Source organism: Corvus brachyrhynchos, unplaced genomic scaffold (assembly GCF_000691975.1).
Source record: "Corvus brachyrhynchos isolate BGI_N302 unplaced genomic scaffold, ASM69197v1 scaffold116, whole genome shotgun sequence".
NCBI lineage: Eukaryota > Metazoa > Chordata > Aves > Passeriformes > Corvidae > Corvus > Corvus brachyrhynchos.
This window is the reverse complement of record NW_008240221.1, coordinates 16,414,274-16,438,443: the sequence shown is the minus strand read 5'-3', so window position 1 is coordinate 16,438,443 and position 24,170 is coordinate 16,414,274. Positions and strand designations below refer to the sequence as shown.

Below are 24,170 nucleotides of genomic sequence, written 5' to 3'. Positions count from 1 at the left end.
TGCCCCCATCCCGCACGGGGAGGGGGCTGTGGGGTGCGGGACTCCTCGGTCTGGGGGTCAAAGTGCCGCCCCATTCATTCCCCATCTCTCACCCACCGCCCCAGAGGTTCCCCACATTCCCACGGGGACCCAGCCTGGTGCTGGCTTTGGGGGTGGCACATCCTTCTCCCCCCGCTCCAGCTCTGCCGGGGGTCTCTGGCTGGGGAAGGGGGAGCACAGGGGGTGTCAAGCCCCCTGCCCCAAACCCACCGCAGCTGCCGGGGTGTCCCAAGCACTGAGGGGCACATCAGCCCCACGCAGCGAGAAGCCAAGCCTTGTCTGATATTCCCAGCTCTTGGAAATGGAAAGAATATTTTTTTTTGGGCCTTTTTTTCCGCCTTTTTTTTTCCTTTAACAATAGCCCTTTTCCAGGTGTTTTCTCCGCAGCCCGCTGACCCCGCGCCGTGGGACGAGCACCGGCGGCTGCTGGGCCTGGGGCAGGCGCTCCCCGGCCTTTCCCCACCCCGGCCATCCCGCTGTGCTGCGGGCCATGGGAAGGCATCCCTGCTCCTCCACGGGATACCTTCACCCTGCCGGGGCGGCCGCAGAACCCCGCAAGGCCGCTGTCCCACCACCGCCATGCCGGGAACGCCGCTCTCTCCCGCTGCTCCGGCTGCTTCCCTCTCCGCCTGCTTTCCCTTTCCGTGCGGCTTCGCTTGGCTCCGGGCATCCCACGCCGAGGCACCGGGCCGTGGTCAGCGGCACCGCCGGCTGGGACCCCCCCGCCTCCCCCGCTGAACCCTCCCCTTCGGCAGTGCCACGTTTCAAAGCAAATCCGGATGGGAAAGGGGTGGCCGGGGGGCCTGGCGAGGGAGGAAAGGCTCCTTCTGGAGCAAATCGCAGCAGGAGGAAATCCATTTCCTTAATTTCTCCCCGCTGGAATCCCCTGCTTTTCTATCCCCCTCTTTTTTTACTACGAACTCATTGAATGAACGAGTCTCTTCCAGCGCTCGAACCCCTTTCAATGTCCTTGTGTATGTATATATGTATTTATTTAAGGGTTTCAAAACCGACCCAGGAGGGCCAGCTGTATTTCAAAGCCACATGCAAATGCTGCAAAGTTGGGCTGCAAGTTTTGTATTCGTACTTTAAAAAGAAAATGCCACAGAGGTTGCATCTCTCTCTCAGGGTTTCTCCCTGCAGATGGTTTTGTATGTTGGAAGCCCCGTCCTGGAGAGGTGGTACCTGGGCTTGCTGCTGTGGTGCTTTAGGTTGATACGGTGCTGTGAGATTTTGAAACGTGATGAACGCCCCTGTGGAGGTGGCAGCAGGGAGGGGTTTGTGGTGTTTCTGGGTTTTTTAAATGTCTTTTAATTAAATCTCCCTCGGATGCTGAAGGCAGCAGTTTGCTGCTCTCCCAGCAGATCTCAGGGAGACAATGCTTGCCATGCCAGGGTGGCTTCCAATGCTCCCTGTGCCCGGCAGCATCATCCCTGCCTTCCCCTTGGCATGGGGTTTGGGACAGCTCTTGCTCCTTGTGTGTATTGTGGTTTATTTTTATTTTATTATTACTTTTATTCCTTCTGCTTTCTTTTCCCTTGGAGGAGAAATCAGGCTCTGCTCTTGCCCAGCCCTCCAACCCTTCTGTGCCCGTTTGTGCCACCTCTGTTGTGAGTTTTCGTGGCAGCTGAGATTCCTTGTCGTGGTGAGGAGTACCTGTCACTGTCCCTTCTCCTGGCATCCCTGCTTCCCACCCTGCAGCCGGGCTTCCACCTTCCCCAGTGCCTGTGGCCACAGCCAAGCTCAGGCTCAGCGGAAAAGGCCGAATCCTGCTCACAATAGGCCGTTTCCTGCAGGGAAGGTTTTCTTGGGAAGACACAAATAAGGTTTTTAACCTTTTCCCAGGCATCCCTCAGGAGCTGAGTGCTTCCTTGCTCTGGCACCCTGCTCGGGGGGTGCCATGGGTCTCCTGCTCCTCAAGCACAGCACAAGCTACACCTTGAGCATCTTTTTGGGTGCACAACCTTTCCCTGTCCAAATGGGTTCACCAAGCTGGTAATTCCTCCGTGGCAGGGAGCAGGTACTGGTCATGATGGGATTTGGTGGCATGAGGCTGCTCCTTGGTGTTACAGGTGTGTTGGATTTGATTATTCCAGTGCTGTGTGTGTTTTTGAGGATCATTGAGTTATGCAGGGAGGGAAGCCCCAGGCTTGGAGGGAGTTTCCCCAAAAAGAGCTGTCCTGAGCTGGGCACTACAAAGTGTTTTTCCTTCTCGGCCAGCCTAAGCCTTCAGGGTGGGAAAACACACCTGGTGTGCATCTGCCTGGTGCCAGAGAGGGATTTTGCCATGTGTGCGTGGTTGCTGGAGCCCAGAAAGAAAAACCTCCCCCTTTTTTTTTTGGTGAAAAACTATTTTGAGTAAGTCTGTACAGAAACACGAAACAGGTGCTTCCCATCCTCATGCAGAAATCACTTTGCATATCTTTTTCCACCCTGCTTTGCAGAAAAATGAAGCCAAGACCAGGCTGGGTTTAACCTGTGTCCCACCAGGGGTGGCTCCTGTGAGCGGTGTCGGGTCGAGTTTGGGGGAGACTTTGCTGATTTTGGAGAAGCTTCTATGTTAGATGGGGGCTGCTATCGTAATCTCTGAGGTGGGGAAACTGACGCTCAGTCTTATGTGTGGGGTGATGAAATAAAGTTATAAACTATTGTTTTAAAAGTGGTTCCATGGCCTTGCTGGGCTTCCCCCTGTGTGCAGATCGTGGGACGTGAGTCACGGGCTCCCAAACTCTGGGTTGTGACACTGTCAGAAGAAGGCGGCTGACAAATGAGCTGCTATTTCCAGGCTTCCTGCTAAATATACTTTCCCCTTCCCGGTCCCCTCCGTAGTACTCTAAAAATTAAGGCCTTCCCGTTGTTAATGAGGGAAAACAAAATGCGTTCCTGCCTCCCCTGATCTTTGCCAGATGTGGGAACTGAGGCACGCGGGCGGCGTAAGGGTTGAGTAGCGGGGGAAGAAGGGAAAACGGGGGAAAAAAAAGCAGTATTTAGGTTTACTTTTAAAAGGGGATAAACAGGAGGGAGGGTGAGGCAGTAGAAATCATGTGCTGGGGGATGAGTTTGTCTGTGGGGGCAGAGGGGCTGCACCGCCCTTGGGAAGGGCTTTTTGTCAAAGCCAGATGTTGACTTTGAAAGGCTTTGGTCCAAAGTTTGGGCTTCAGTTTACATATAGAGCCTGTGTCAATCCATGCTGTGGATCAGCAAGTTTGTCTTTCAATAAACTCTGTCTGGTGGGGGAAAAAGAAACCCAAAGTTGTGAGAAAAGCCTTTGGACAGCATTTTGTCTGTAATTAGTTTGAGTTGTTTTTCAAGCTCTGGAAATATTTTCCCAGCTCTGACTGCAGGAACTCCCCCAGCCTCCCCTGCCAGAGTTTTGGAGCTGCTTCCTGCCTCCAGAGTAGCTTTAACTCAAGCAGGACCATGGGGATGGTGGTGTGCCTGGGGGCTCCTGGCTGGGGTGAAGACAAATCCTGCTGGGATGAGGCTTTGGAGAAGGGAAGTGAGTTTCAGAGAATCCTGGAAGGGTGTAGGTTGGAAAGGACCTTAAAACTCATCTCATTCCAACCCTCTGCCATGGGCAGGGACACCTTCCACTAGACCAGATTGCTCAGAGCCCTGTCCAAACATGGCCTTGCACACTTCCAGGGATGGGGAGTCCACAGCCAATCTGGGCCAGCTGCTCCTAGAGTTCACAGAGTGTCCTGGGGAACGATGCTCAAAAATTATCCCTCATTCCTGAAAATACTAATGTTTGAGAGTTGCAGTGGGTAGATTTTGGGAGAGGTGCTAAACTGCCTGGATGTGTGTGCTTAGACACCTTTTTAAAAGCCACCTGCACGTCTGCACAAGTGGAGTTGGGATTTTGATGTGGAGCATTTCATGGCAGGGAATAAAGAGCATCTTCTAAATTTCTGGATGGGGCTCAGAGCACCCTGGTCTGTGAAAGGTGTCCCTTCCCATGTCAGGGGGTTGGAACATGATCTTTAAGGTCCCTTCCAACCCAAACCATTCTGGGATTCTAAAAAAGGATAGGGGGAGCTTTGCTGCTCTGCATTAGGCAGCAATCTCCAGGCTAGTCAGGGTGTGGATTTTTCCAATCACCACATTATCAGGAAGTAAATGCCTGGTGGGAGATAGTGAATGTTGGTAGTGCTGGGATTGCTTGGCTTTATCTATTGCTCTGCCACCCAGGGCTGCAAGGTGGATGTGCTGATTTGATTTCTGGTCATGAGAAGCAGCCTCATCCCTGTCCTGGCTGATCCAGGCATCTCAGGAAACTCTGGTCTTGGTGGACACGTTGAGTTTTGCCTCTTCACCATCCATCTGCACTTTGGTCTGTGAGTTAGTGGCTTTAACCACCAGAAACCCACTTGGCTGCTGAGGATGTGGTTTCTTCTTCATGGTTGTAGAGAGCTATCAGGACAACTACTTCCCAGATTTCCCTGGTTCGGCCACACAGAATCATCAAATCGTTAATGCAGGGAAAGCCCTCCAAGGTCATCAAGTCCAACCAATCCCCCAGCACTGCCAAGGCCACCACTGCCCCATGCTCCAGGTGCCACATCCCTCATGTAAGGCAGGATGAGGCTGGGATGAGGAACATCTCCCTCTGCGTGGAGGTGCTCTTAATGCAGGTCAGAGAGTGAATGAGAAATAAATCCACAGCCTTTGCTACATGGTCCCTGCTCTGTGTGTCCCATGGAGACAAATCCTTCTCCCACCCTCTAAAAAGTTGTGCCAGGAGAGGGTTAGGTTGGATGTGAGGAATAATTTCTTTGTTGAAAAGGCATTGGAACAGGCTGCCCAGGGAAGTGATGGAGTCACCGGACCGGGAAGTGTTCAGAAATTGTGTAGCCTGCCCTTGCAGACATGGTTTTGTGGTGAGCTTGGCAGTGCTGGGGGAATGGTTGGACTTTGTGATCTTAGAGGGCATTTCCAACCTAAATTATTCGGTGATTCCATGAATTCTGCCCCTGCCAGCAGCAGTTTAGCGGCAGCTCTGGCTTTACTCACTGCCCTGCAGGGCAGAAGCGTGCCCAGCACTTCCTTTCCCATACCAGCATCTTGTTTCAGAGCAAACAGGCAGCGAGTCTTGTGCCTCTGAATAATCCTCACATTGCTGTTCTCACTCTGAACTTCTGCTTTCCCTGGCTGCCTGTGAAATGCTCAAGGCAGGCTCTAAAGAGTTTTGCCATCCCTGGTGCTCATCCCTATTTCCCAAGCCAAGGAAACTTGGTTTTTGCCGTGCAGGGGAGCTGGAGGTGGCATTGCTGGGGATCGTGGCTCAGGTGTTCCCTGTTTTCCAGGAGGCTTAAACTGCTCATTCTGTCTACTCAGGGCTGCATAGCAATGGGTGCTGATGTGGTGGAAGGGATATTGGGAGGGTTATGGGGGATTTTGGAGCCTGATGTTCACTTGGTGGAGCTCAGCTGTGACTTCATTCGAGTCACCTGTCCCTCTGTGCCCACCGGTAAAGGGTTGTGCTGTGAGCAATGGTCAGTCTGATCACTTCCCAGCTGGTTGCAGGAGACAGAAATGCCTTTGGTGCCTGAGAGGAGACTTTCCCTCTATGTAGGTTCTGTGGGATGGGAAGGATGCCAGGAGTTCAAGTTTTGCCACGGTGACGTTAGTGAGTGGCTGCAGGTGTGTGCCTGACCTCCCCATCTGTCCCATGGAGCAGAGAGGCTGTTTGTCTGTGGAAATCAGTCTGTCAGGAGCCTGCCTGCATCCCGGGGGTTACATCTTTGGCTGTTCAAATATTTCACTCAGACTTTAGGAAACAACCTGCTGCCCCTCTGTAAGGAGGGGTGGAGAGGTGCTGAGGTGGCTGCAAAGCTGCTGGTGGTTCTTCAGCCCTGCTTCAGGAAGCAAAGGGACGTGTGGATATGGGACAAAGCATTGCTTGATGCTGGATTGGATGGAGGAACCTTCCTACCAGGCCCTCTGGGAAAGAAGATAAGGAGAATCTGTGGAAACTGTGTTGGGGCTGAGCTCTGTGTGGGCATTGCTCCCCACCCTGGGACACTCCAGAGTAATTTCCTTGGACTCACAGCTCTGGCCTGTGTCCTCTCCAGCAGGTTAGGAGGCTTCACCTGGAGTTGATGTCTTGTTCCCAGCTGTTTACAGCAATGGATGTCAGCCAGGTGCTCGGGGAGCTGTAAATCCATCAGTGCCTGCAGCTGTTGGCACATCCATGCCATAGCCACCCATCTCTGCAGCATCACAGCCACCACTGGCTCCATGCCTTTGTTTCGTGCCCTGTGCCAGCCTGTGGCAAGGTTTGGTTGTAAACTCCAAGTCCTGGATGTGCTCTGGGATGAAGCAACTTGGCTTTCCCAGCCAGCAAGGTCTGTAGGAGCCAGAAGTGTCTCCCTCAGCCAGCTTGAGGCCAGGTGATGCACTTTTTCCATTCCCACCCCAAGCTCTGCCCGTGGTCTCCATCTCCTGCATCTACTCCTCCACAAACAGAGCACAACATGTGGATTTTCTTTTTTATTCCTTTCTTTTTTTTTTTTTTAAGTGGAAAAAGCAATGAAATCCCCAAACATCACGAAAACACGCTGTGGAGTTTGCTGTCCCCGAGCCGGGGCTGCCTGCGCCGGTTGCTCAATGCTGGTGGTAACAGGATGGGAACGCTTGGCAAAGTCCCCCTGTCTCCCCCACAAGCTGTGGAGCAATCTCCAGCTGGGATTTTTAATACCCTGCAGCTCTGAAGCAGTGGCAGCCATGTCTGTGTGAAATGCAGCTCGTCCCCATTGGCATTCGACGGGCACAGGATTTTTTGGGGCTGGTTGTGTTTTAGGGTGGGTGCTTGTGAAGCATTGGAGGGTTGGCTGGGAGCCAGTGGAAAGGGAAAATCTGGTGACCAGTGTGGGGTTGGATGGGATGAAGGCATGTTTGGTGTCTGATGTCTGTGCACTGGGTTTTGCTGTGGCCCCATCTCGAGGGTGCTTTGGTCATGGAGGTGCAGTGTTGGGGCATCCTGTGGGGTGGATACTCTGCCCCATTCCCACAAAGCCTCCTGCTTTGCTGCAGGGGAGGGTCATTCCTTTGAAATAAGTGCAATTTAGTCACTGGCCACCTCTCTGGCTGCCACGGGCAGGACCTGAGGGAATGGCTGGAGCTGTGTCAGGGCAGGTTTAGGCTGAATATTAAGAAAAGGTTCTTCCCCCAGAGAGTGGCTGGGCACTGAACAGGCTCCCCAGGGAATGGTCACGGCCCCAGGCCTGACAGAGCTCAAGAAGGGTTTTGACCATGCTCTCAGGCACAGGCTGGGATTGTTGGGGTGTCTTGTGCAGGGCCAGGAGTTGGACTTCAGTGATCCTTTTGGGTCCCTTCCAACTCAGGATATTCCGTGATTTTATTCTATGATTGAATAAACGAAGAGTAAGCATCACAGCCCTGGGTTTCAGGTGTCCTGATGTCTCATCCCAGGCTTTTTTTTCTCCTTTTGGACGTGCATCTGGGGCTTTGTGGGAGACCAGTGCAAGGTTCAGTGTTTCTGCAAGTGAAGCTGGTGCTGGCACATCTCCCTGGATGATTTGCCTTTCCCGTTGTGGTTGGAAAAAAATAAATGGGTCCAGAGGAATGGACTTAACAACTGATTTGCTTTTTCTGCCTTCTGTGTGTCTTTGACAGGTCACAGCCAAGACTGCCTTTCTGTTCATCTTACCTCAGTATAATGTCAGTGTGCCTACAGCAGGTGAGAGATGCCTCTGCTCCACATATCCCCAGGGGAAGTTGAGTCTGGTCTGCCCCAAATCCTCACTGCCAGCTGGCCTGGGCTCACCTTCTGCTGATTGACTGCCCAGGACCTTGTCTGGTACTAAAGGAGATGTCAAAAATAAGGTATTTTGGGAAGAAGCAAAGTTTGAGTGGCTCAGAGCACTCTGGTCACGTCTGTCAGCCCTCATGCTGCCAGAGTTGGAAAGAAACGCTTTCCAGGGAGTTCAGGGGCTTCCAACTCTCTCTCTCTGCCATGGCCAGGCCACTCAGTGCTCCCTGCAGGGTGAGGATCCTGCTCCAGGCCTGCTCAGGCAGGATCCAGCTGTGTGATTGCCTGTCTGGAGCAGCTTCTTGTTGCCCTGAGGAGCAGCAGAGATTTACCTCTTTGCCAAGCAGCAGGGGCTGGACATGTCATCCCTGTCCTGCTAATTTTTGGGGATGACACCTGGAGGGGAGGGTGTGGAGATGCAGGTGGTGCACAGCATCCCTGCTCCAGGCAGGTTCAGATTCACAGGGAGTAATTCCAGGTGGTTCTGAGCTGGTGTAGCTCGGAACCAAACAGCCCAGAAGAGGTGTCCCAGCTTCCAGCCTGGAAGCTCAGCCCCTGCTCCTATTTTGGCTGCTGGTTGCTGCCTTCCTGGCTCAGAGCCCCTCTGGATCTGGCAGGGATCTGGGCACTGGCGTGGAGACAGCAGGAGGTGGTTTGGGTAAAGCCCTGGGTTCGGGATGAGCCAAACGCCTGGGGCACAGAGCCTGGCCTGGTGGCAGAAAACTGCAGTTAATTGGGAGTGTTTGAGCAATCATCCACAGAAGGAGCAGGGTGTTGGGCTTAGTGGAGCTACAGCGAGGCAGACATGCGGAAGATAAAACCTCTGCCCTTAAAAGCTTTGAATGTTATGGCTGAAGGAATCATCCAGACTCCAGATTAAATTGTGGTCCCTGCTCCCCTGTGGCACAGTCCAGACAACTTCTGCTGCTGGTTTTTAAGGGATTTATTCTTTCCTGGTACCAGAAATCTCAGGGGGCACAGAAACACCTCCCCAGGACCAGGTATTGGGGTATCAATATAGGGCACGGGCTAGTGGGGAGAGAGACCTTGGTGTGCAGCAGCTTGTTGGGAGGAACCTAAATTTTTCCAAGGCTTTTCCGTGTCTCCCACAGCTCCTGCTAGAGCTTCTGAGGTGCCCTGGAGAGAGGAGGCAGAGCCATTGCCTGTGTAAATGATACTATTTTCTTTGGCCTGGCAGTTCTGTCTTTTACCTTGCTCTGGGATACAGGCACCATTTTTACCTCCGGGTCTGCACAGCACTGGGGGCTCCTAAGGACAGGGTGTTTTCATATCCTTGTGCCAGGTGTCTTCGTAAATCCCGTTCAGATCTTAGAAATCTGGAATGAAGCTTTGTTTAGGGTAAAAAGGGCTGGTGACAGAGCAGTCTCTTCCCAGCATCGATCTCAGGAGAGAATGGACTGGATCGGGGTGAGGGGGAGCAGCAGCCAGGGGTGGGCTGAGCTTCGTGTGAGGATACTTCCTGCAGCATTCCCAACTCTGCTTCTTCCCATGAGCTGCTGGGCTGCAAATAGTCACCTAAATGCAGATGATGTCTGGGGTATTTTGGGTGCTGTTGGGTCTCCTGTTGCTCCAGAAGAGCACAGCCTCCCGTGGGTCCTATTTCTCATCCACCAGCCCTGTGCTGCTGCCTCAGATCTTTGAATAGCACAAGGCATCTGCATTTAGGCAGCTGAATCCCGCTCCAGCAGTTTCCAGGGAGGAGTGGGAGATCATGAAGGAATGGTGAATCCTAACTGAGGGGGTGGAAATCCCATCCCAAGCCCTGATGTTCCTAGTGGGGCATCCCTGATCTTGTCACCTGCTTCAGCCTCCCAGCTCTTCATCCCTCCAGGTGATAAATTCCCATCTCCACAGCCGAGCTGTCCCCAGTGGCAGGGGGAAGCTTTAAGTGTCCCCAGTGTCCCCTCCCTTGAGGTACACACCCATGTTAAAGGGGCAACCACCCACCTCTGCCATGAACTAACCCCGGGTAGAGCCCTTTTTCCCAGGCACTGGCATAGTCATGACCCCTCTCTGGTGTCCCCATCCAAGCTGCTCCCCACTAAGGCCTTACCTGGAAATCCTTTGGGCCATGGGGCTCTGACCCACCCTTTGGTCTCTTTGCAGATGGGGAGCTGGTCCAGTATCACTATGGGCTGAAGGATCTGGTCACCATCCTCTTCTACATCTTCATCGCCATCATCCTGCACGCGGTGGTGCAGGAGTATGCCCTGGACGTGAGCGCCATTCCCTGTCTTGTGTCCTCATATTACCTCAAATCCCTCAAATCTCATGGAGGGAGGTGGTCCTGCTGCAGTTAAATGCTGTTCTGGGGGTGGTCTGGTGGTTAAGGTGGTGATGGGTGAGCCTTCATCTCTGGAGGCTGCTTGGGATGAGGAGGATGAGGATGAGGAGAGTTGATGGTGGCTCATGTTTTCTTGTTCTTTCTCTCTCCCTCTGCTCCTTCCCAGAAAATCAACAGGCGTCTGCATCTCTCCAAGGTCAAACACGGCAAGTTCAATGAGTCAGGGCAGCTGGTTGCCTTCCACCTCACCTCTGTCATCTGGTGCTTGTACGTCGTGGTGACGGTAAGGCATCGGGCTGGCCGGGATTTGAGTTCCCAGGGGGGAATTGTGGCTTCTGGAGCACAAAATCCCACTGGCAGCAGAGTCCCCAGCCAGCCCCTGGGCCAAAACAGGCACATTTCAGTCAGTTTAGCTTTCAGCTGTGATGGATCTTTGCAGCCACTGAGTGAGGGCAGTTTTGGGAGATGCTTCTCCTGTATTGTACAAAGCACAGGCAGATGGGCTGTGAATTATTTTCAGAGCTGGGCCCCAGAAATCCTGTCTGGCCCCATCATCTCCATCCTCTGCTCCAGGACCTGTTGCCTTTCTCAGCTTCTTATTTTCTTCCTTATTTCCTTCAGTGCCTTGAGGTTTTGGGGTCCCTTTTGCAGGGTCGTGAGGCTAATGGGCAGAATTTTGGGATCACTCCTTGTGGTTCCTTCCTTGGCAAGCTGATGGTGAGGGAGTCTTTGAAAACAGGGAAACCACGCTGTTCCTTGGGAATGTGTCAACCCAAAGAATTCAGAGGGAAAACTCGTTTTGGGGAAGAAGGGGGAGGGAAGAACAGGGGGTGTGGGAGAGATCTGACTATTCTGGCAGTGTGAAGTGATGATGATGCTCTGCTACCTGCAGCCATTGGGGTCTGGCTGTGGTCTCCAGTGGCTCTGGGGAAGGATCTTTGGGGACAGATCCCCACTGTTTGGAGGGTCCTGCCAGTCTCCCTTAGGGAACCACTTTTCCCTTCAAGGCCAGCATTTTTAGAGATTTGCTGGCACTGCCTCTGCCCCATAGGGCTCTGAGGAAGGAAACTGGCAGAATTGTTTATGCTGCTGCTTTTGGGCTCCCCTTGCCCAGTGCCAGACCTGTCCCTCAGCAGCTGCTGGGCTGGAGCCTGCTGTGCAGCCCACGGTGCTGTGATGTGCTCCCCAAACACCCCAGTGTGCAGAGCAGGTCACCCTTGTGCTTCCCTGGCCTTCCCCAGCCAAAAAAAAAGGGCTTGAGACAGACAGGGAATGGGTGATGGTGACTGGGCAGGACAAATTTCCCATGCCAGCATCTTGCAAAGCCCAGGGCAGCATCCTTGTGGCAGGGGTGAGAAGGGAGTCCCACCCTGTAAAGCAAGAGGTGGAAAATGAAACTATCCAATTCGTATCCAGCTATTTTTGTTGGTGTTTTCTGTTCCTCTTTCACTTCAGAAGCACTTCTGTTGCTGAAGTGCTACTGGGGTTGGAAATGCCAGTGCGGAGGAAGCCTCCGGACCATGCACATGGCTGCTTGAGCCGTGCCACAGGAATCTCACTCCTACACCTCGAGAGCATTCCAAACCCCAGAATATCCTCTCCTGAACTTGGGACCCTCTGTGCAACTGAGCAAGCAGCCTTCAGCCCCCAAACAAGGGGCCTGGTGAAATTTTAGAAGGGTGCTAGAGACCTACAAATGCAGAGCTCAGCCTTGGCCCTCACGGGGAACGTGTTTTTTTCTGCAGGCTGTGACGAGACTCGGGTGTCATCCCCCGTTCCTCGTTTCACTGTACCATCAGCCCACCCTCTCAGAACCTGTTCTGTTTTGCTGAAGCCTTGCCTCTCTTCTCTTTTTCAGGAAGGATACATTTCAAACCCCCGGAGTCTGTGGGAAAACTACCCGCATGTTTATCTGCCGTAAGCACTCGTGAGGGCATTTTGTTCTGGGGCTGGCCCCTTCCTTCCTCTCCACAGTTTTGCCTGCTGGGAGTGGGGTGCTGACAGCACAGCACCCTCTGCATGCACCCTGCTGCAAGGATGCTGCAGTGAGACTATGGGGAAGGGGGGAATATCTCATTTGTGAGCCCGGGGAGGGTGTTCCGGAGGGTTTCCTTCATGAGGAAGGCCCGGTGGGCTTGGTTACTCATCCTGGCTGTTTCCTGCAGCACCTTGGGAAAGTCTCTTTGCTGTTAATTTTTCGCAGCAGAAATGTAGTGGGGGGTGATCCTCCCTCCCTTCTTGGGTTTTTACAAAAGTGAGGTTTTCTGAGAGCACAAGCATCTGGATAAACTCCATGTGCAGCTCTCTCAGCTCAACAAATAACTTCAGCCCACAAATGATTTCTCCTAAATCCCGTGGCTCCAAACAGTGGAGGGATTGCCCAGTGCTGCCCTGGCACTCGGGTTCTTGGGGTCCTGCCATGGCCTGGGCTGGCTCACGTGGCTCCTCCCTGCATTTCAGGTACCAGGTGAAGTTTTTCTACCTGTGCCAGCTGGCGTACTGGCTGCACGCCCTGCCCGAGCTCTACTTCCAGAAAGTCCGCAAGGTGAGAGCCAGGTGGAGGTTTTAGGAGAGGGAGCTCTGGGAGAGGGTGGGTGGAGAGGGCTGAGAGGTTGATTTGGCTTCTGTGCCCCTGCCAGGAGGAGATCCCCCGGCAGCTGCGCTGCATCGCGCTCTACCTGCTGCACATCGCCGGCGCCTACCTGCTCAAGTGAGTCACCTGCCTCAGCATCCCCTCCCACACCTGGGATGGGGCTGGGCAGCTCCTTCTGCACTGGCAGTCACCTGGGAATCCTCAGCGGGGTGAGGGGCTTAGAGGGAATAAATGGGATTGTTTCAGTGGAGAGCAGGTAGGCAGGTAGGTAGAACAAAGGGGGATGGTTTTAAACTGAAAGAGGAGAGATGTGGATATTGGGAAGAAATTCTTGCTTGTGAGGGTGGTGAGGCACTTGGCACAGGTTGCCCGGAGGGTTTCCTATCCCTGAAAGTGTCCAGGGCCAGGTTGGATGGGGTTTGGAGCAACCTGGGATAGTGGAAGATGTCCAGGGCAGGGGCTTGGAATGAGGTGATCTTTAAGGTCCTTTCCCACCCAACCCATTCTAAGATAAAAAGTGGAGCAACCTTCCCAGCCATAGGGTTTTGTGTTGGATACATCCCAGCTCCGCTGCTGTTTTGGGCTGTGTTGATGGTTTGGGGACAGGAATTTTGCCCATTGCAGTCCTATCCCCACTGCTGCAGAAAGGTCTGGCTTTGGGCTGGTGCTGCAGCTTGTGAACAGCAGCGCAGAGGCTGTAGCTGGGTTTGAAGGATGAAGGATGAAGGTTGACCAGCCCAGTGATGCTTTTTTCTTCCTCTTCCCTCCCAGCTTAACCCGCTTGGGGCTGATCCTCTTGCTGTTGCAGTACTTGGCTGAGTTCTTCTTCCACATGGCACGGCTGGTTTACTTCACGGACGAGAACAACGAGAAACTGTAAGCAGGGGAGCTGCCTGGGGCTCCTGTCTTCCTCCAGAGCCTGGGAGAGCCTGGATTTCTCTCTCACCTCCTGGGTCAGCACTGGGGCTGCTCCTGCCCACACCTCTGCTTGCCCTCATGCAGGTTTAACGTCTGGGCCGTGGTGTTCGTGGTCACCAGGCTCTTCACCCTCACCTTGTACATCCTGGTCATCGGCTTCGGGCTGCCGCGGGTGGAGAGCCAGGCCCTGGACCCCGAGAGAGGGAACTTCTTCAGCTTCCTCTTCAACAATATTCTTTTCAGGTAGGAATGTCTGCTGTGTCTTCCTTGGCTGTGTTACCCCAGCGTGGGTTTTGCTGAGTTTGGAAATCATGGAATCCCAGAATGGCTTCTGTTGGAAGGGACGTTAAAGATCGTCTCGTCCCAACCCCTGCCGTGGACATGGATGCCATCGCTAGGCCAGGTTGCTCCAAGCTCCGTCCAAATGGGATCCAGGCAGTGGGGATCTGATTTTGGTTCCATTTAGGGAAGGTCTTAGTGAGCTGAAGGGGGTGTGAAGGAAGCAAGGAGGGGTTTAAAGGCTGCACAGAGCCACAAAGGAGAGGAAAAGCCAGGAAATAAAGTGTAAATCAAGTGAAATTATAAAGTGCAAGCCTATCTTGGAGAAAGGCTTGCAGGCTTTCCCTGTTGTGCCTGTAAGTGCATTTACCCAGATGCGGTGAAGGAAAAGGTATTTTCCCTTCTGCTTGGACATGTTTGGCTGCCCGTTGATGTGGGAAGCAGAGGGTGGGATGGGCTCCTTATGCCTTGCAGTCAAGACTGGGAGCCTTTCTCACCCTTGCAGCAGCTGTGGGTTCAGTTCAGAATTTGCTAGGCCTGGTCCTTCCCAAGCTTTTTGAAGCCATGGACTGCTGGCACACCTGAGGGTTTGAGGGACTTTCTTAGCTCCCTTCCACCTTTTAGATGTACAGACCATCCGGGAACATCGTACCTTGACTGTGCCATGTTGTGGTTTGGGCAGTGCTGGTTGAGATGATCCTGTTCTTCCATTCCTGCCCTAAAGTTGAAAGACTCAATGAGGAACACCTGAGGGCTTTTTGGTGTGCAGGGAAAGGAAAGTGGCTGCTCTGGGCTCAGGCTTGGCAGAAAGGAGAGATGGTGGCTGGAAGGATGGCGTCTGCCATGCAGGGGGACCTCGGCCACCAGCCCCGGTGAGGGGGGAAGGCTGGGCTGGGGGTGGCCTCGCTGCTATGTTCTCAGCCTGCCTCTTCTCCGCCCCTGGCAGAATGAGTGTGCTGCTGTTGGTGTGCCTCTTCCAGGCCTCGGTGATGTGGCGCTTCATCCACTTCCAGCTGCGGCGCTGGAGGGAGTACTGGAACGAGCAGAGCAGTCGGAAGCGAGCCGCCGCCGCCGCCGGCACCAAGCAGCAAACCAAGCTGCTCAAGAGGGACTCGGGTGAGTGTTGCAAGGGTGGCACCGTGGAGGCATCAGTCCTGTGGTTCAGTGTCCTGATGTTGTTGGGGTTTCCCTGTGTCTGTGGGCCAGTCCTGAGAGGAAAAAGGGTTTGGCTTGTGCAAGGGACCAACTTTCTTTCTCCGTAGAATCACAGAATGGTTTAGGTTGGAAAAGACCTCTGAGATCATGGGGTCCAGCCTTTGACCAGTCACCACCCAAGAGCACCAAGTGCCACATCCAGTCATTCCTTGGACACCTGCAGGGGTGGTGACTCCAAACCTCCCTGAGCAGCCCATTGCAAAGTTTAATCACCCTTTCTGTGAGAAAATTCTTTCTAATGTCCAATCTGAACCTCCCTCATGGCAGCTTGAGGCCATTTCCTCTTCTGTCCCTGTTCCCTGGGAGCAGAGCCCAACCTGGCTGCCCCCTCCTGTCACGGAGGTGAGGCAAGTGAGAAGGCCCCCCCTGAGCCTCCTTTTCTCCAGGTTAAACACCCCCAGCTCCCTCAGATGACCCTCTAGACCCCTCACAGCTCTGTTGCCATCCCCAGGTTACCATGAAAACGGAGTGGTGAAAGCGGAGAACGGAACCTCACCTCGCACCAAGAAGCTCAAGTCTCTGTAGAAGCCGAGGGTTGTCTCCTGGGGAGGAGGGCGAGATACCAGGACTGAGCAGCCCCTCCTCCTGCTCCTCAGGAGCAGCATCTTGAAAGGCTCGGAATCATCTTCCCAAGGTGTCTCTCGCTCTCCTCCCTTTCTTTCTTGCTCTCCTGATCCGTTTGCAATAAAACCAAAAAGGCCCCGTTCCCCTTCTCCCATCCCCCTCATAGGAACCTTTTCCAGCCCTCCTGGTTTTGCCTTCCTCTGTTTGGTTGTAAACCAATTTTTTTTTTTTTTTTTTTTTCCTATTTTAGTGTTCGGTTATTTTGGTTAATGGTTACAAATGTATCATAGATGGTTCCAAACAATCCTTTTTTCTCCTACAGCATGTTCCTCCCCTCTCTTCATGGTGCTTTCCCGAGTTCCTGGGACAGGGCCAGGACAGCTTGAAGGCACCAAATGTGTGTTATGGGATCAGGTTCCTGGGGGAGCGTGCTGGGGCTGTGAGATCTGAGGCTCAGGGGTGCTCTCAGGTGAGATGGGGCACACCTGGCCAGCGCTCAGCAGGATGGTGATGCTGCAAAGAGAGACCAGGGTCTGATGGAGGAAGCTCAACCCTGTCTTGTCTCATGGTGGACCTCTGGTTAACCTCTGGGGTTTTCTGAACCCTGGTTTTGAGAATTTTGGAGAGCTGGGCAACAGGGAAGGGGGAGAACTTCCCTCTTCATATGGAAGGTCCACCTCCCAGCCTTTGCTTGCCCCAGCTGGGTTTCTCTTGGCTGCCCCATGGTTGTTCTTGGGCCTCCCAGCCACAAGAGCTGAGCCCAGGGCTCTGCAGCTCTCAGTGTTTTGTTGTGGGGCAGCAGCATCCTCAGGTCCATGTGAATCCTTGTGTCCTGCCCCGCTCTGAGTGCTGGCCTGGCTCCTGTCAGCCCAGGCCCTTTGCCAGCTTGTCTGTGCCTCATGGACCTGATGTTCTTGGGGCTCGTGACCACATCCAGGTGACAAACTGGCTGCTGCAAAGGGTTTTCGCATCAGTGGGACTGTGCCCCTCGTGCTGTCACCTCAGCCTTCCTCGTCCCTTCCGTACCAGTCCAGCCGTGCCATCGGCAGCCACCAGCTTCACTCTTCGTTTCCAAAGGATACAGCGCTTGTATCCACCCAAGGTGCTATCAAATCCAGGGTTTCTTCCAAAAATCCTAGCCCCTTCATCCCTTTCTGAGCTGTGAACGAGATGACAGGGAAGGAAGGGGAAGGAGGCCGGGGCTGCAAGGAGCAGCTTGCATTTTAGGAAAAGCCTGGCTTGTGACGCGTAGCTGTTGGCAGATGGAGTTGTCTCAAATCTACCTCAGAGGCCATCTGTTGCTGCAGACCACTTTCCCCTCTCGCTCCTGCCTGCTGCCACCTCCACGTGCTGGCAGGAGATTTTGTGGAAAGCCAGATCCCACCGGCTTGATCCCTCGCTGACTCCGCTGGGGAGCAGCATCTGCTTGGGGTTTTGCGGGTCAGTGCCATCTCACTGGACTTCTTTTTGGGGTCCCACACTTCAGGCTAGGTTTGGCAGGTGAGCAGTAGTGGCACCTCTGTCCCCACACTGTCCTCTGGGGCGGTTCCTGAGCTGGGCTTTGCTGTTGGTGCCTCTTGTGCAGCAAAGTCGGCCGTAGCTTTAGTTCTGCTTCGCCACGGCAGGAACAGGGGACTCGTGGTGTGTTCCCTTGGCTGGGTGAGGAGAGGGACACCGAGCTGGGGGGAGCTGGGGTGCTCTTCCATGTGCAGTCCAGGATTGATCCTTGCTGTGCCCCCTGCTCAGCCCTTCAGGCAGCTGAACTCCGGCTCTCTCCGAGTGCAATTCCAGCTTGAGGCGGGTGCTGTTGTCCTTCGCGCCAGTCGTGTTTTGAGGAACGGGTGACAGTTGATTTTCTGCCCCTCTTTGAGTTGAGTTGGGTTTTTTCCCATTTATCTGAGTGTCTTTTGTCCTTTCCTCCCCCTCGTTGAGGAGGTGCTGGAGGGAGAAAACGTGCAGGGATATGAGGACAGTTGGTCAAATTTCACTTGTTCCTCAATCCCCACAAGGTCTGAGTGTCTGAGAGATACTGGCAGGAGAGGGCTTTCCCTTTTTTCAGGGGAGCTGGGGAAGGAGGCTGGAGCAGATCCCTTGGTGGTACCTTGCCATTGCTCCTTGTAGCCTGTGCCTGGAGGATAAATCACTTTTTGGCTCAGAGGCAGCGACAGGACCCGTGGTGCAGTGTGATCGGGGGGAAAAGAGCTTTATGTTGGGAAGACATGGAAAAGGTCTAGTGTGAGAGGGTTTTCCTTTCTCCTACCTCTTCCCATCCCCTGCCAGTGCCCTCCAGGACTGACTGCTGGCTGACACCTCCCCAGAGCCTCAGCCAGGCCTTTCCTTCTGCAGCACCGGTGCCTTGCAGCAGCCGAGCTGCTGACTCTGTTAACAGGTGACACATAGAGCCCCCCAAGAACCCGGCTGCTGAATGATTCCTCCTCCTGCCTGCTTGGCTTCAGGCAGCTTTTCCACTTGCACAATCCTGTCTCGTCGTACAGTAGCTGGTGATGCTTTGTATCCCAAGTGCCTTATGTTGTAGCCTCTGCACTACAGCAGTAGCTGAACGCTCTCCCTCGTTACTATGTCTGTACAACATATGCTACATTTACGTGTGTTTTTCGTTTACTTTTTGATAGAGCTACCAGGAGAAGGGACATTTGTTTTTGAAGCATTTCCATGTGCTCTTTTTATGGTTTTTTAAACCTATAGATGATGGGGCTTTTTTTTTTTTTTGCCCTCCCTATATTTAGTCCTCAGAAATCCCCATCCTTCTGTTAGACCCAAACCTGGCAGGTTGGGTTTTTTTTGAGCTGAACCTTTGTTGTGAGGTGATATCCACTGTCATCCTGGAGGTTTGCAATCCCCTCTCCATCAGAGGGGCTGCCATGGGCTCCTATCTCTGTGTTGTAGTGCGAGCACAATCCCTGGGCTGCAAGCCCGCAGTAACTGCTCCTGTGTCCGTGTCATTTCTCAGCAGATCCAGCCTTCTTTTCAGCCCAAAGAGCTTTTTCTTGGAGCATTTTCATTCCAAGCCCTTACTGGTCAGTCTGTCCTTGGCCACTGTGCCTATGAAATGCCATGAGCTCACTTCCCCTTAGTGGATGCTCTTCCCATGCCCCATCTTGTCAAGCCCTGTGTCATCTGCAGAAAACACCATGGAATTGTTGGGTGAGGTTGGAAAACACCTCCAAACTCATCCAAGTCCAGCCTTTAATCCAACACCAAGATCCAGCCCTGAACAGGAGCTCTTGTCCACCACAGTGCAGAAAGTGATGGAGATTATCCCAAACTTCCAGTGGGACACGATTCCTTGCACCCTTTCCCACGGGCTTGAGGTGCTTTAGTAGTCTGCATCCATTATCCAACCTAAGGAGGTCAGGAATTAGTAGCCTGTGGTTTTTGGGGTGAAGTGTAGTGTTTTCCTGTCCTAGCCTAGAAGAGCTGTGAAATACCAGCACTTGGTTCTCTCTTGTCTTAGGTAGTTGGAGAATGGGCTTGGGAAGAGAAAGGGGTGGAGGAAGAACAGATGTAGCATTTCACATACAGTTTTTGAGTGACTCTTACATTTTGGGGCATTACAGTCGCGTTTTGTCTTCTTCTTGTTGTTGTTTAGGATTCTTCTTACTCATCATGTTTGGGTTAGCAGTAGCCAAGTTCCAGTCTCCTGTAGGTCCCCTTACCCTCAACTTACTGTTTTAAAAGGTATTTTTGATAGGCTTCCTGGTAGGAGGGAAGAGTGGCCACTCTGGGATGTCTCTTCCTTGCCTCCAAGGAAGACTCTGGAAGCTTGGAACCACCCTGCCTTGGCTGCAGTGCCTGGGGGTTTACAGCAGCCTCAGCCTCTTGCCTTTGGTAGATGGACCCCAAATTGTGTCAACAGTGGATGGAGATGATGGGGGGTGGTTTGCAGCCTTCCAGGAAATTTCATGGGGCATGAAAGGTTGGTTTAGTACTTTTCATGCCCAGCAGTGAAGTATGATCCTCATCCTCGGGGCTGCGTGTGGAGTTTTTCTGGGAAGAACGGCTGTTGGAAAAGCCAGGCAGAGGTGTGCAGTTTTTCCTCGAAAATGTTGAACTCAACTGATCAAACTTCAGCAAAGGAACTCGAGGAGAATTTCTGTTCTTCCATATTTATGCTTTAGTGCAAATTTCTTGATTTTGGAGGGGGTGGGGGGAATTAACAGTCTCTGGTATTTTTTCCCGGTTGTTTCATTCTTCTGTCACTTCAGTTTTTGTATGGATTTTGTTTGTTGTTGTTCGTTATTCAGTGACTTGTGATAAACTCAGCAGAAGTATTTTTCTGAAATAAATAAATAAAAGGCATAGATTCTTCCAGTGCTCTTTCCACTGATCCTTTATTATTGCTAAGCTGTGCATGTGGCAGGGACACCTTCCACTGTCCCAGCTTGCTCCAAGCCTCGTCCAGCCTGGCCTTGGACACTTCCAGGGATCCAGGGGCAGCCAGAGCTTCTCTGGGCAACCTGTGCCAGGGCCTCACCACCCTCACAGAGAAGGTTTTTTCCCCCACTATTCAATCTGAATCTACTCTCTTTCAGTTTAAAGCCATTCCCCCTTGTCCTGTCACCCCAAACCCTTGCAGCTGGGGTTCATCTTCCCATATTTCCCATGTCCACAGCATGGGCAGCTGCTCCAGAGTTCATTATTTGTGGCTGCTTTCATCAGAGGCAGTGGAGGATAAGGGTATTTGCAGGAGGTGATTTATCTGATGTGGTTTAGACACATATTTTTGGTGAGCTATATTGTGTATTTTGTGCAGCTGGCTCCAGGCACACAACATCACTTGGCTGAGGGTTAGGTTACGGTTCTGTAGCCTGGGCAGAAAATAGTTTCTGACTTTCTACAGCTCCAGTAATTTCATCTGTAAGTTCTTGGTCTCTTGAAATCCGAGGTGGACCAGAGATCCCTGGAATGATCCTTGGTCAGGGTGAGCAGCAGCAGAAAATAGGCCCAGAAGGGAAGAGCAGTGACTTTTCCACACAAAGGGAGACAGGAGGGAGCTGGCACGTGGAGACTCTCAGTTGTCTGAGGGGAAGTGGGAATTCACAGCACAAAAGCTATCTTAAAGCAGCATTTTGTTCCAAAGAGCTTTGTTCTCTGTGTGCATGACAGCTGCCTTTTGTAAGTGCTCCATGGCAACACCTGGCAGGTGTCACTTGGGGTGAGAAGGCTCCTGCCACGTTACCTTCATGGGGAGATGAGTAATGTGGCTCTGAGAGGAGCACAAGTGTCATAACTTCATTGCTATGCCAACTGCCTGTGTTCCCTTTTCCTTGGAGACCTGTCAGGTGAGATGACAAGTGGGTAAGGTGGGTTTAGATGGGATCTCAGTCCTAAAACCATTTCCCCTTTAACTTTTTGTTAAAAAATGCAGAGCTGCTGTCAGCAGGTTTGTGCCCAGACCCCTGTTACCTCCAGGTAACTGAACTCGCCACCCGATTTTGAGTAGACCTAGAATCACACTTTGTGGGCTTCCCCCCCACTTAGCTATTCCACCATTCTATTTAAAACAGACTTTTTAACACTTTTATAGCAACTACATTTTTATTGCAATTTTAATAACAATTTAAATTGGCAGTCCTCACTACTTGAACGTGAAAGGCCCATGTGAGAGAAACCTGGAGTGGTTTTCACTCCAGGCTCCAGAGAGCTTTAGCTCTCTAAAGTACTGCACTAAAAGGTTGAGAAAACAACAGAAGAACCTGACTTTGGTTCTCAGAATTATTTTTTTTCCTCCTTTAAATTTCATTTCAACATCCAGCAGTTGTGAGATTGAGTTTTGTGGTGGCTAAAAGGGCAGGGAGAAGTTAGGAAGGGAAAAAAAGTTAAAGTGAGGGTGGAATCAGCTGGGTCTGAAAGGGTGAGAGAGTGAAGCAAGAGTGAAAACAGGAACATCCTTTTTGAAGTACGTCTTCAAGTCAGCTGAGAATTCAACTGCTGGTCCTGTCCTTCGGCTTCTGGGAAAAGATTACTAGGGAAGGCTAGAAGGAAGTCACGGTAGTTTACCTTGTCTTCTCCACAGGAACAGTAGTCAATCAGCTGTGGGGACAAAAAACACAGCAAACACCATAAAGAGTTGGAAAAAGCTGCAAAATTGGGGTTGTTTTTGGGGGAGAGTGCCCAGAGGTACTCCTTGTGTGACAGAGCAGGAGATCTTATTCCCCCATGTGGATTCCCCCATCCTGGTAGTCCTGAATCACAGGTAAACTTAGAATTATAGAACCATTAAGGGTGGAAAAGGCCTGCAAGATCATCAAGTCCAACCTTCAGATCATCGAGTCCAACTATTTAAGGGTTCAACTTGATGCTCTAAAGGTTCAAGTCCAACCCTGAATGCCTATAGATCACACTAATCTATGCAAGGAGAAGAGTTTTAATGTTTGAGTTCAATCCTGCTTTCCTTCTGGGCCTCACCAGGCAACAGAGCCACAAAAATACAAAGCATGGCCACAGACTGAGATGGGCACAGGAAATCTTGCAGAAATCCCTGCCCAAAAGTGGGGTGGGGGCACTGTATGTGAACAGTTACTGTCCCCTGGTGTCACTCTGCTGTGCACACATGGCATAAAGGGGAGACACAGATAATTGAGCTCGGTGACAGCCCCACTAATGAACCAGTTCTGGTGTCCCGTGCCTGACCCTGCATTGTGTTACAGAGCCACAGCCTTTGTGTGCTTCAGGGGAAGAAAGAAGGCTTTTGTTTCTTTAATTGCATAACTAATCTCCTTCTGACACCCAGCGAGATGGAAAAGGTCTAATATCAAAATTCCTTGAAAGGATTCTTCTTCCCCTTGTCGCCTGGAGACAGATTCACTGGGGTTTGCCCTGTGACTGACAGCTGTGCTCCTCTCCAAGCAGTGAACTCTCTGCCCTATGTTTAATTTATAGCCCTGCCACGCTTCCCAGGGCTCTGGGAACACTGGGATTAAGATTTCAGGAGAGAAGATGGATGTTTTTAGTGCATAGGTCCTAGACTGGGGCTCAAACTTGGGAGTTTAGCTTCAATTGTCACAGGTTCTCCACATAATTTTAGGAATGTTACTTCTCTCCCATTCTCAGAGTGGACAGGGACTGTCACCACTCCATAAATTCCTCAGGACAGAGTGAGCTCTGATGAACTCTGGTACAGCAAAGCCCTGGGTGCTGGTCAGGGCCTTCATTCATCCCACATTCTGAGACACAAACCCCCTGCCCCTGCACCTTTCTAACCATGGCTGTGATGCTCACAGTTGGCTGCTTTAGAAAAGTTTTTATTTTAGCCAAGGAAATACTCCCTCTGCATTTGAGATTTCTCTAAAGTCTGAGTCCCCCTTTATTGGCCACTAATCTACTGCCAGTCATATGATGCTGAGGAAACATCCTTGCCAGTCATATTCCTGAAAGGATCCTCCTCCATCCTCACTGCAGGAATTTTTCCCTCAGTTTCCCTCCCATTTTCTGCTGTGCAGACTGCGATCTCCATGTGCTGTTTGTTGTTCATAGTGCCCAGCAAGTGTTAGCCAGGGGCTTATGATTCTAACTTATCTTTTGATTATTATTATTATTATTATTATTATTGTTTTATGTCACCTCTACTCAATCCCAGCTGTGCTTAAGCCATCACAGACACTCCAAGCTCTGCAGGAGCCTGTCCCTGATCTCTATCATGATTCCTGACCTTTATCATGTTATACAACCTCTTCTACTCATCCAAGACCTGCACCAGTGAATTCTCACACATAACAGTGCAGCCAAACACAGGGGGAAAACTGGATAACATCTCTTCCCTTTCCTTAGAGGACAGCAATTATTATCTCCTCTAAGACACAGGCTCAGAAATTTTTCTGAACTGGGCCTCTCTTGCTCTTTTCTTGAAGATGTTCCCCTTCGTAGGCTAGAGCAGCTGGTTAGGGTTGGTTTTTAGAGATCTTTTGGAAGAGCTACGGGAGGGGAATTCCACATGCACAGCACCCCTTCCTTCCATCTGACCTTTTTAAGAAGAATGGTGCTGGTTGGCACATGGAACCTGTCACAAACATTTAAAAATCTTGTTTTATCCAGGAAGCCAGAGCCTTCTGTGTCAAAATGATGAAATGCCTCATGAAACTTCCTGGTGTTGAAGGGCTCGTGGTGGAGCTTCAGCTCTTTCTGAACCTCTACAATTAAATCATCCAGGTCCTTCTTGGGGAAGCCACTGCAGAAGGAAGGAATAACAGGATTTCATGTAAAAACTCATTCTGGCAGTCTGGCTGTGACACTTGTGGGAACAAGGAGCATTTCCTTGTGTGCTCCACAGTGTCAGAAACTGTGGGAAACTTGACTTTCAACCAGAGCCATGACATAAGTGCCTCCAAACCATGTTCTGAGGTAACAGGGTTGTTACTGCATCACACAAACTGGGTCCAGACAGCTAAAAAGGAGGATGTGGTCTAGGCTCTGATGAGCTGATAAGCAAAGAAGGAACAAATGCCCAAAAAAAGACTCCCCTC

The 24,170-nt window shown here is 51.9% G+C and overlaps 2 protein-coding genes across 3 annotated transcripts in view; one reads left to right on the top strand and one right to left on the bottom strand.

Moving 5' to 3' along the window:
• The first annotated feature begins 4,631 nt into the window (after positions 1-4,631).
• TRAM2 (translocation associated membrane protein 2) lies at positions 4,632-20,019 on the top strand. The gene is made up of 11 exons (XM_017744928.1): positions 4,632-4,673; positions 7,678-7,741; positions 9,941-10,050; positions 10,285-10,401; positions 11,977-12,035; positions 12,579-12,663; positions 12,758-12,828; positions 13,483-13,587; positions 13,714-13,872; positions 14,855-15,024; positions 15,575-20,019. Exons 1-11 carry the CDS (start codon positions 4,632-4,634, stop codon positions 15,646-15,648), a joined length of 1,056 nt encoding a protein of 351 aa, XP_017600417.1. The 3' UTR covers positions 15,649-20,019.
• A 1,203-nt stretch (positions 20,020-21,222) lies between these two features.
• Positions 21,223-24,170, bottom strand: part of EFHC1 (EF-hand domain containing 1) — an 11,882-nt gene continuing 8,934 nt past the window's right edge. Inside the window, exons 9-10 of one of the 2 annotated variants that reach the window (XM_008641908.2) lie at positions 23,671-23,875; positions 21,223-21,741 (exon numbers count right to left, since the gene is read on the bottom strand). In XM_008641908.2, coding sequence (XP_008640130.2) covers positions 21,616-21,741; positions 23,671-23,875 — 331 coding nt within the window. In that variant the 3' untranslated portion in view covers positions 21,223-21,615. The remainder of the gene's footprint in view (positions 21,742-23,670; positions 23,876-24,170) is intronic. The other variant, XM_017745088.1, reaches the window with a different exon arrangement.